Source organism: Gossypium hirsutum, chromosome A03 (genome assembly GCF_007990345.1).
Source record: "Gossypium hirsutum isolate 1008001.06 chromosome A03, Gossypium_hirsutum_v2.1, whole genome shotgun sequence".
NCBI classification, from domain to species: domain Eukaryota; kingdom Viridiplantae; phylum Streptophyta; class Magnoliopsida; order Malvales; family Malvaceae; genus Gossypium; species Gossypium hirsutum.
Window position 1 is genome coordinate 105442546 of NC_053426.1, and position 11776 is coordinate 105454321.

General features: G+C 32.8%; 1 protein-coding gene across 1 annotated transcript; it reads left to right on the forward strand.

Moving 5' to 3' along the window:
• The first annotated feature begins 245 nt into the window (after window positions 1-245).
• Window positions 246-5395, forward strand: LOC107886788 (protein TPX2). Its single transcript, XM_016810851.2, has 20 exons — window positions 246-613; window positions 1055-1140; window positions 1220-1423; window positions 1504-1562; window positions 1669-1951; window positions 2054-2167; window positions 2255-2362; window positions 2452-2604; window positions 2764-2826; window positions 2911-2991; window positions 3086-3241; window positions 3334-3465; window positions 3552-3629; window positions 3716-3835; window positions 3921-4087; window positions 4171-4279; window positions 4361-4420; window positions 4537-4631; window positions 4724-4843; window positions 5082-5395. Exons 1-20 carry the CDS (start codon window positions 460-462, stop codon window positions 5203-5205), a joined length of 2466 nt encoding a protein of 821 aa, XP_016666340.1. The 5' UTR covers window positions 246-459; the 3' UTR covers window positions 5206-5395.
• The last annotated feature ends 6381 nt before the right edge of the window (window positions 5396-11776 follow it).

The following is an 11776-nucleotide window of genomic DNA, read 5'->3' on the forward strand; positions in this document are numbered from 1 at the left end:
ATTATTAAATATAAAATACTAAATGGATTTAGATTAAGTATTTATAAATTTTGATTGAAGGAGTCAATGTACTTTAACTGACCCTCGTACAAGTGTAGGGACAAAATGAAGTAAATTTTGTTACGGAACCAAAACGGCACACTTTATACAGGTCAGGACTCAGGAGAGCGTGGGAAATAGCCGTTAGAAAGGCACCTCATCTCTTACTCACCAAATTGACACAAATTTGACCGTTACAACACCTTCCCCAAATTAAAAAAAAAAAAAACAAAAAACAAAAAATCGACCGTTGCAGTTCCTCATGTTTAACTCCAATCTGCAATCATCCGCACTTATTGCCAGTAATGCGGATCTTCTAAGAATCTAAGAAGGAAGCGAAATATCTAGAGACTTTCCGATAATAACTCGCTCCCGACCCCCTTAAACCCTGGAAGATTGAATCTCTCTGTTTTGCATCTGATGGATGACTCGAGTGAGGCAACGGCAAGGATGATCGACGAGATATACGAGTTCTCAGCGCCGCGTTTCTTTGATTTCATCAAAGGAGAGTCGGAAGAAGAAACGCGTGAAGCCGAGCTCTGGTTTGAAACCGCCTTAAGCTACGCCCCTTCTCGTATGTTCTTTCTCTTTCTCCTTCCTGTTTCTTTCTTATTTTGTGAATCAACTGATCCTCACTCTTTAAAGATTGTATTCTTTGAATCATTATTTTCTCTGTAACTGATTCATTTTGGTAGATGGCTCTTAATTTTCTTGGAGTTTTGTCTAGATAGATTTTAATTGTTAATAGACTCCTAGGTTTGATCCACTAATCCTTTGTGTCTCTGTTTACTTAGATTTGATAGGAAAAGGAATATACATTAATTATCCTTAAAACTGCCTTTGTTCTACTCAAAATTATTGGAATGAATTTAGGATAATGGAATTGGTTAATTCTCATTTGAACTGTAAATCAAATCAAGTTACATTTTGGTCCCATATTTTCCGTAATCAAGCCAACCTTTTGCTTTTATCTTATGGAGATTTCATTTCTTTTTGGTTTTTCCCCATAATGCAGCTTGTATGGTTAAAATTAAGGCCCATAATCGATCCGTTCATGTTGAGAGTCTCTGCAATTTCAGTGAAGAAGATCAAATTCAAAAGGTGGGAATTTCTTTAAATATCTTCTAAAGCAATTTCTCTCATTTTGAATTTGGTCATTATGAATATAATTTTGCTGCAGGCCTCGGAAGCTTCAGATGAAGCAGTTCCTAATCCCAATGGCGCAGAAGACAAGCCTCAAACCGAGCCTGATAAAGTAAAGGAAGCAGCTCCTAATCCTAATGGCTTAGAGGACAAGCCTCAAACTGTGCTTGTACCGGATAAAGTAAAAGAAGAAGTCAAACCCTCTGAGGCAAATGTTGAAAACAATCAAATTGTCAATGAGGTGATTAGTGGACTTATTTTCATCCGTTCTTGTTATTGATTAATTCTTCTGTTTTCTCATGATTTTAAACTGTATTTCAGAGTCCTAATCATAAAGGTAAGGAGCAAGTAGAGATTCTATGTGCTCAAGAGAAAGAAAGGTTTGTTCTTTGGGTTTTGAAAATTTTGTAAATAGTATCTGAGTTCTATTATGAATACTTTGGTTCTTATCCTTGTATATTTGCTTCCTTTCTGTTAAATATTCAGTGTCCTGACTGAAAAAGGACGTTCAAATGTAACTGGTGACAAGGAGAAAGCCGAATCTTCTGTGCAAGTAGAAACCGAAGCTTGCACTCCTAAACCATTGATGAATTCTCAGAAAAAACTGGTGAGTGACAAGAAGCACCAGACAGCTAAAAAGATAGCTAGTATGATAAGGAATCCATCATCAGTGTTGAAGCCGAAAAAAGGCAGTGCTGGAACTCCTAATTTGGCTCTAGAGAACCAAGCCATTAAACGTCAGAAACTAGATGGAGGGAGGTCTAGACAGGTGCTTATGTTCTCTTGCTTTTGGCATGTTAAGTTTTTAGCTACTGTTCTTTTGTAACTTATATCTGACGTTGTCTCTTCGTTGCTTCCCTCTATACTCTAGATCCTAAACGTAAAATCCCACCACTTGCCCCACAAGTCGAAACTCGGTCTTATCAGTGGTAGTTCCAACTTGTGCTCTTCTACGGATAAAACTTCTAACAAATTGGAAAGAAAGGTTTGATTGATGTTAATCTGCGCATCCTTCCTTGCATATTTTCACTAAGAACTGTGAACCAATATTAAAAGTTTGTTTCCCTTGAAGGTTTATGTTCGAGAACCAGCAGCACCATTCGTCTCAATGGCCGAAATGATGAAGAAATTCCAATCGAGTACCAGAGATTTATCACTTCCTAACAGTTTTCCTTCAAATGTAAATAATTGAATCACATAACTTCTTGTGTTCTTTGTTCTTTCACAAAATTGCTTCCAATTCATCAAGATCATGCTACTCCTGTGCAGATTAAGCCTACGCTCAAATTGACAAGGCCAAAAGAACCTGCATTTGAAACAGCTCAGAGAGTGCGCTCTGTTAAAGTAAAGAGCACCGCGGAGCTTGAGGAAGAAATGATGGCTAAAATTCCAAAATTCAAAGCTAGACCACTAAATAAGAAGGTGTCTTACTAATGCTTATAAGTTATACCATCTATGAATCCCAGCTTTTATCTGGTTTTTTGCACCAAACTGATCTTCCATTGTTCTTACTGTTTAAGATTATTTCGCCCCAGTAAGTTTCTAATTGAATTTGTATCCCGTTTTCTTTCACTGGAGCAGATTTTTGAAGCTCAAACGATACCTGTATTACCAAGAAGTGCTCCAAAGCCTCCAGAATTTCAGGTAAATTATCCTTGGGATACCGGTGGGAGATGAAAAGGAAGATATTCCTTGCAATCAGACTAAAAATTTTTCCTCGATTTTCAGGAATTTCATTTAGAGACAATGACTAGAGCCAATAAGAACGCAGAGACATCTTCAATAGCTTCAACAGAAGTTTCTCGTCAGGTTGGAGAACCGAATCCTATTTTTGATTCATAGGATATACTTTTGGAACCTTGAACAGCTTGCTCATCGTCTCTCTCCTTGTTTGCTGTAACAGAATAATCAGTGGAGACCTCATCTCACAGAACCTAAAACCCCTACACTTCAAACATCACTGAGGGCACGGCCTTCAAAGGTCAAAAGTTCTGTTGAAATTGAGGAGGAAGTACTTCAAAAAGCACCAAAATTTAAGGCGAGGCCATTGAACAAAAAGGTACTCTTATCATTTAAATTATGCTTGGTATGTAGCAACCATGTTTACTTGATAGTTGAAAAGAACCGATTCAAGTTTTTTGGCTTGTTTAGATATTTGAGAGCAAAGGAGAATTGGGAATCTTCTATAACGCAAAGAAACAAGCGACAATACCTCAAGAATTCCATTTTGCAACAAATGATAGGATACCTCCAGCAGCATCCGTTGTTGATTTATTTGACAAGGTTATTCAAATTCACCAAGTCATTATTCTGCTATTGATCTGAACATAAAAGCAAAATACTCACTACATGTTTGTTTTCTTTTGCAGCTTTCTCTGAAATCAGAATCTAGCCATGATCCAATTCCAAGAAACACCATTCCCAATCCATTCCATCTGAAAACAGAGGTATACTTATTTTCTCATGTTGTCCACGACTGGTGAAAGACCAGAAAAGATATAGTTCGGTATTTTAGCTAATGATCTTATTTCAGGAAAGAGGAGTTGAGAAGGAAAGGAAGTTTGTGATGGAAATTATAGAGAAGCAGTTTCAAGAGGAAAGAGCCAGGGTTCCCAAGGCCAATCCATATCCTTACACCACTGACTACCCTGTGGTAATTTTTTTTTCCCTTTCATTTTGATGTGTACTAACACATGATTGTAGTGAATATTGGTTTAATGGTGATAAGTCTTATGCAGGTTCCTCCAAAACCAGAACCCAAGCACTGTACAAAACCAGAACCCTTCCAATTGGTGAGTCTGGTGCGGCATGAGGAGGAGATGCAAAGAGAGATGGAAGAAAGACTGAGAAAGGAGAAAGAAGAGGCACAGATGAGGATCTTCAAAGCCCAACCAATTCTAAAAGAGTAAGTGTATTCAATATTCGTGATTTTTATTTGGAAAGGGTTGAAAGAAATATATTAAATCCTTTTTCTTGTCATCTATGTAGGGAGCCAATTCCTGCTCCAGAGAAATTACGCAAGCCCCTGACTCAAGTGCAAGAATTCAGTCTCCATGTTAATCACAGGGCGGTGGAAAGAGCAGAATTCGATCAAAAAGTAAAATCCTAGTTTCATTATCTTGTGATATTTCCGGTTCCATATACATTCTTCTCAATAATGAGTGTTCTTTTTACACAGATCAAAGAGAAAGAAATGATGTACAAGAGATACAGGGAGGAGAGTGAAGCTGCTAGAATGGTATGTGATGAGAATTACAAATATAAATATAAATATAAATATTCTGTGTCCTATACTTGTTTATGGCCAGCATGTGAAGAGAATTACAAATATAAATATGATGTATTGACCGACAGATAGAGGAAGAGAAGGCAGTGAAGCAATTGAGAAGGACAATGGTTCCCCATGCTAGGCCTGTTCCAAAGTTTGACAATCCATTCTGCCCACAAAAGTAAGAGAAAGTAGTGAATCATTATTTTTTTTGGCCACAATGCCCCCAATTGGATTACGAATGAATGAATTATTATTTTATCGTTGCATTAGGTCTTCCAAGGAAACAACAAAACCCACATCACCACATCTTCGGGTTGTACAGAGGAAAGAAAGGAGGAAAATGATGAGTACTCTGTCTACTGCAACTTCCAGTCCCGCCACTAGTATGAGGTGATTTTGGTTTGAGGAAGGCTGGCCGCTGGGGTTGTTCAAGAACTTTTGAGGAACCCCTGGGTTGGTTCAAATTGTAAAAAAAAAAAAAAATCTATTTACCATTAATTTCATTAGACCCCGATATATGTACTACTTGGCATGAAATTATTTATGGATTTTATTATGGAAGTAGAAAGCAAAATCGGTTTTCCATTGGATTATGAATGAATGAATTATTATTTTATCGTTGCATTAGGTCTTCCAAGGAAACAACAAAACCCACATCACCACATCTTCGGGTTGTACAGAGGAAAGAAAGGAGGAAAATGATGAGTACTCTGTCTACTGCAACTTCCAGTCCCGCCACTAGTATGAGGTGATTTTGGTTTGAGGAAGGCTGGCCGCTGGGGTTGTTCAAGAACTTTTGAGGAACCCCTGGGTTGGTTCAAATTGTTAAAAAAAAAAAATCTATTTACCATTAATTTCATTAGACCCCGATATATGTACTACTTGGCATGAAATTATTTATGGATTTTATTATGGAAGTAGAAAGCAAAATCGGTTTTCTCATTTTTCACCGTCTAATCAACTTCGTTTCTAATTTTCATTCCCAAGTAGAACTCTTCTGTTGATGCATAAAAATAAAAATAAAAACTTTATCATTATAAATTTAGGTCAAGTTTGAATGATTAAAATTTATGAATAGTTAAACATCAAATGTGACGGTAATTGAGCATTGTTTGCTTGATTGGCCCCCCTCACGCCCTCGTTGTCTATTTCCAAACTGATAAAATCCACCGACGTTTTACAGTCCCCACCCCACCTTCGGTAAACAGAAAATACCTTTCCTCTCAACTCGGTTTTTTTTTAATCAAATTAAAACAAAAATAACTGAAATAGAACAACCCTCCCCATAAGTGCCTAGAACAAGTTTTGGCTTCGGTGGAAATCAGTTTACAAAAGTCTGATTTCCACGAAGTGTTGAATGTTTTTTTCCATTTTCGTGAGAATGATTTAGAAAAGAAGAAAATACTAATAATGTCGTATGAAATAATAGTTGAGCCAAAACTATTTAACACGCGTCTATACTATTGTTACAATTTTATATATATGAATCATTATTTATATTCTAACTCTTTTAAAGATTTAAAATGTTAGAAGTATATAGAAATTTAAGAGAAATTGTTTAATATATTTATGTAAATATTTATTAATTTAATTTGAATATATCTATAATTATAGAAATATCATGATCAAAATTTGTTATGATTATTGTTAGAACTCCTGAAGAGATCAAAATATATTTCTCAAAAATTCTTTCAATTTTTTGCCATATGATTTTTATCTTATAATGGTTTTAGTGAGGCATATTATCTACTAATGGACATCCAACGAGAAGTATTATAAATATTTTTAATGTACTTTGGGAATCTAATATGAATTAGAAGTAGAATTTTATATCATGTATACTTCTTGTAGAGCCCAAATTTTGTCCGGGTCCAACAAGTTGAGCCCAGAACACCAACCATCCAATTAGCACCCTACTAAACCGACCACTAACTCCTAAATCACCCCACTAACTCCATTATCCCACTTGTCACCATGGAAGGAGGCAATCAGTTGTAAAATTTGGCTATAAAAGGCATTTAAAACTATTGTAACAGGGGTTCTTTTTTGGAGATTAATCAAAGATTAAAACAAAAGAGGTTTCTTTGTCTGTTCTCGTTTTAAGTTCTTTGTTTGTTTATTGTTTTCCTTTCAATTTTATTTTGTTTTTTTATACGAAAGTAAAAATAAAGAGAAGAAGCTTACCCATTTTAGAATTACCGAAAAAGGATTTTTTTGAGGTCTGGCTGCAGTGTACGTTGGCGCCAACGGCGGCTCGTGGGGGTCCGGTGACTGGAGCAAGACTAGACCGATGGCTGAATTTAGAAGGGAGGGGGGAGTGTTATTTTTAAATATTATTATTATTATTATATTTATTATATTATATTATTATATTTATTATATTATATATTTATTACCATTATTTATTTATTATTATTATTAATAACATATTGTTTTTTTTTATTTTATTATTATTATTGTTATTATTATCATGGTACTATATTAGATAGTTTTGTATTGTTATTACTACTATTATTATATTTTCATTCTATTTATTTATTTACCTAAAAACCTTATATACCTTTATTTTATTTTATCATTTATTTATATCTTCTTATATAATATTTTTTCCCTATATTATTATTATTTTTATCATTTTCATTTTTATTAATATATTATTATTATTATTATTATTATTGTCTTCTATTTTGTTGTTATTATTATTTTAATCATTAGTACCATGTTTATAGTTACTGGTAGCATTATTCTATTATTACTATTATTATCGTTAATTAATTTTATATTTTCATTACCTTATATATTTTCTTTTTATATTTGTTATGATTATTATTACTATTATTGTTTTATTATTATTTCTTACATACTTTCATCATCCTCATATATATATTATTTTCTATTTTTACCATTAATATTATTATTAACGTATTATTTTTTTATTAATGTATTATTATTATTTGCGTTATTAACCATGTTATTTTGTTATCATTTCTTTTGATTGTCTATGTTAGTTTTAAAATTGGTCCATCTTGTAGTTTTCGTGAATTGTTTTTTTAATATTTGTGTTTTGTAATTTATTAGCGCGACATTTTACTCACAAATTATTGTTTAAAATAAAATGTTTTTCGTTTAATTGTTTCTTTTTATTCGAATTTTTTTTTCAAAATAAGGCAATACTCAGTATTTGGCATCTTCGAGAAGATTGTGCCCTAACTTACTGGGTTCCAATTTTCCTCGTTGAATCTAAGTAACCGGGTACCCTTTTTCAATCAAAACGTATAAGTTTCGAATAAAAGTTTATTCTCAGGAATTTGAGGTGTTGTGTCCTAACTCACTGGATATGACATTTTGTATCCCGAGATAAGGATTTCTAAAAAATAAGAAAATATTTCGTGTTTAGAAATTCGAGAAATCATGCCCAATCGTGCTGGGTTTCAATTTTTCGTTCAACCGAATAACTGAATATCCTTTTGAAATTTTGTCCATGTTTTCTTAAATTAAAATGAGACAATATTTTGTGTTTAGAAATTCGAGAAATCGTGCCCAATCGTGCTGGGTTTCGACTTACCATTTGACCAGATAGCCAAATATCCCTTTGAAATTTCAAATGCATGAGTTTTGGAAATTATAAGATGATCTTGTATCGAGAGTTTGAAATGTTGTGTCCTATCGTGCTGGATATGATATTCTATTCCTTCTAAGCGAGAGAATCTCAATATCCAATTTAAGTTATCCAAACGTTTTAAAGTAATTGTATTTTAAAAACTTTTTCAAATTTTCAACATTAGGACGTTAATTAATCAATATGGTACCAATTTTGAGCATTGCGAGGGTGCTAATCCTTCCTCGCGCGTAACTGACTCCCGAATCCATTTTCTAATTTTTCGTAGACCAAAAATGTTATTTTAATAAACCGAAATGCTTTATTAAAATGAGTTTATTAAAATGATCGATCACAAGGTGACCCGATCACACCTAAACAAAAAGGATTGGTGGCAACTCCATTTTCGTTTAAAATTCGACCTCCGTTTTTCAAAATAAAAATGGTTTCGACACTTCTTATATTTATAAATATAGACTTTAGAGAAGCTTTGTAAATATCTCTATTGATCAATAAAAAATACGTTCGATTTTACTCTCTTATTTCTTGTAACATTATGAACTTAAATATTTATATGTACAAATAATTGAAAAATAAAAAATAACCTTAAGATAATAATGTTATAAATAAAAATCACAAAATAATTGTGTAAATGACACCCAAGATCACTCTAAAATAGAGTTTGTCCTATTTTTGTCACTCTAATTTTTTTCAATTTAGTCACTCTAATTAAGATAATTTAGTCACCACCTTTAAAAAATTTATTAATCCACTAATAGATTTCTAATGTGACACATTAGCCAATTGAATGACAATACGTGACATTTATTTTTTTACTTTTAACTAAGGTTTAAAACCTTTATGTAATTAATCCAAAATATTTTTTTTCCTTTCTTTACCTCGAAATGGAGAAACTAGAACACCTACTCCCTACTCAAGGCCATCTCAAAGTTACCTGTCCTTCACCATTTTCTCAACAATAGATCTATGACAACTATCAACAATAACGGCGGTGGCGACGCTTTTCCAAGTGATCAGCTTGAACAACAACAGTAGCAGGTGTCCTCCCCAACTGTTAGTAAGTATAGGAAATAGAAATGAAAAAAAAAGAGTATTGATTGAATATTCTATTATTAATTGCTTGAATGAATTTGTACAGAAACATGACTTATATACATGAGTAAGTGTCAACTGCTGCTAATCAATTCTACCAACAATATACCAGATTGTATAACTGGCTACTAACAACCTAACTTACCTTATACATTAACATTCACCCAACTTCTCAATAGGTAAAACTCAAAGCGAATTTCGAAACTGAGTAAACAAAGATACAGACAGGGGTTTTATGAAAATGTTAGCAACCTGGTCACATGCTAATACTTCAATGACAACAAACAAACCTTGAGCAACTTTTTTGCCGACAAAAAATAGATCAAGTTCAACATGTTTGAACTTGAAGTGTAAAACCAGATTTGCAGCAACTACTACTGCACCAGAATTATCACACCAAATAGTAGGCAAATCAGGAGATGATATTTGTAGCTCCGTTAGGAGAAAGACTAACCATGTAACATCACTGGTGGCTGCAGCTAGACTGCGATACTTAGCCTCTACTATTGACCGAGAAATTGTAACGGCCTAATTTTCAGTGGTGTCGGAAATGGTGATTTGAGATCACTAAATCCGACAAATAAGATTGAACAAGATAGTAATTTAATATTTATGAGTTAAGTAAGAATTTAGAAGAATTTGTGAAATGGTGAAATTAGTGAATTAAAAGAATTTATTAGGTCAAACGAGTCAAAAACGAGGTATCGAGACCTCGAATTTGAAAATCAAGCTATAAAATATTTTTATAAATATTTATGAAGTTTCATTTAGCTAGTATTAAAGTTTGGTTGAGAAATTTTAACGATTAGGTAGTCAATTAAATAAAAAGGACTAAATTGTAATAAAAATAAATTTTGCTAAAAGGATTAAATAGCTCAAGTATTAAAAGAAGGAAGATTTAAAGGGAAATTAAGCCTAAAAGTGAATAGGCTGGACGGCAAAGGCAAGAAAATCAGCAGAAAAATAAGGGAAATAAGGGCAAAATTGGAAATTTTACAACTTTAACATATAAAATAAGAATAAAATTGAAGAATCTAGAGATCTCTTCATATTTTATCAGCCAAAATGCCATAGAAGGTCTGGAGAAAGCTTGTTTTTCATATTTTACATCATGTAAGTTTAATTCTTGCTTTTTCTTGATAATTTTTATGTTTTTGTGACTTTTACAACTAGGTCCATATGTTTAATTCATTAGTTTTTGATTATATGGATAATTTTGAAAGTTTCCATGAATAAGTGCTGAAAGTTTATGATGATTTATCATGGAATTGAGGTTTTAATTCTATTATATAATGATTTTATGAAGAGATTTTCATAGAAATCATTATTTAGGACCTAATTGTGAAAGTTATAAAATTAGGGTTTTGTGATGAAACTTTGAATGTCAAAGGCTGTGAAATAGTTTATAATGTTTAAATAAAGTGTTATTTGAGAAGAATTAGTTCAATTGATGAATAAATTGAGCAGGGACTAAATTGTAAAAATTGAAAAGTTTAGGGTAATTATGTAATTTCGAAAATTTAAGGGCATAAATTGTGAAATAGAATAGAATTGAAATGGATGCTAATGAGGGAATGATTTTATAATTATAGATCAAGAAAACGAACTGAATCGTGGAAAGGAGAAAATTCAAGAATAGTCCCTGAATTTCTACGACTTTTGCAAATTAGTCCAGGTAAGTTCATGTGGCAAATTTAAATGTTTTGATATGAAAATCTTATGATTGTTAAAGTATTTTATTGTTGATGAATACTATCAATTTGCATTAACTAATAAATAATGTGTAACTAAAAGTACAAATTAGTAGGAACAATGGATTTGAGTGCTTCTATTCTGTGACCCTGATGAATTGACGAAAAATATGTGATAAGTGCACCCATTTAAGACCATAGCTGGGCTATGGCATCGGTGCAATGTGATAATGTGACTCCGTATAAGACCATAGCTGGGCTATGGCATCGGTATAATGTGATAATGTGATTCCGTATAAGACCATGTCTGGGATATGGCTTCGGTATGATATGTGAACCGTGTAAGACCATTGCAAGGCTATGGCTTCGGTGTGTGATGCGTAACAATGTGAAAGTCCATAGTTTACTATGGCAATGTGATAATGAAGCACTCAATTCCCTTATTGTTCCCTAATTTGACAATGAAGTAAATGAGAAATGGGCCTAAGGGAGTTAAATTGTGAGTAGCCATATGGAAATTATTCCAATGAGTTATTAATGAAATTGTGATTTGGAGGATGAAATAGTTAAACTAATAGATATATGATTGTGTACAATATTTGATATGATTTGTGTTTTTATGCCTCTGAGCTTACTAAGCTTCAATAAGCTTATTTGTGTGTGTTTGATAATTTCTTTTGTAGATTGAATTAAAGAGAAGTTGGTAGATCGGATCAACACAACAGGGCACACTATTCAGATCAATTCCGGTAGTTTTTGTTTTATGTTTAAAGATTTATATGGCATGTATAGAGTTTGAATGAATTGAAGTAAAGATGTTATAAACTAGTTAACAATATTTGTACTAAAACAGTTTTTGGTAAGTAGCAGTAGTTTGACTTTGAAAATTCACCATAAATTGTGGAAATTGAGTTAAGGGCT

Bases quoted from the DNA above. Each gene is read 5' to 3' on its own strand.
- LOC107886788 (XM_016810851.2), top strand. From the start codon at position 460: ATGGATGACTCGAGTGAGGCAACGGCAAGGATGATCGACGAGATATAC. The intron at 3,242-3,333 runs GTACTCTTATCA...TGGCTTGTTTAG, and splicing joins CGAGGCCATTGAACAAAAAG to ATATTTGAGAGCAAAGGAGA. The intron at 3,630-3,715 runs GTATACTTATTT...ATCTTATTTCAG, and splicing joins CATTCCATCTGAAAACAGAG to GAAAGAGGAGTTGAGAAGGA.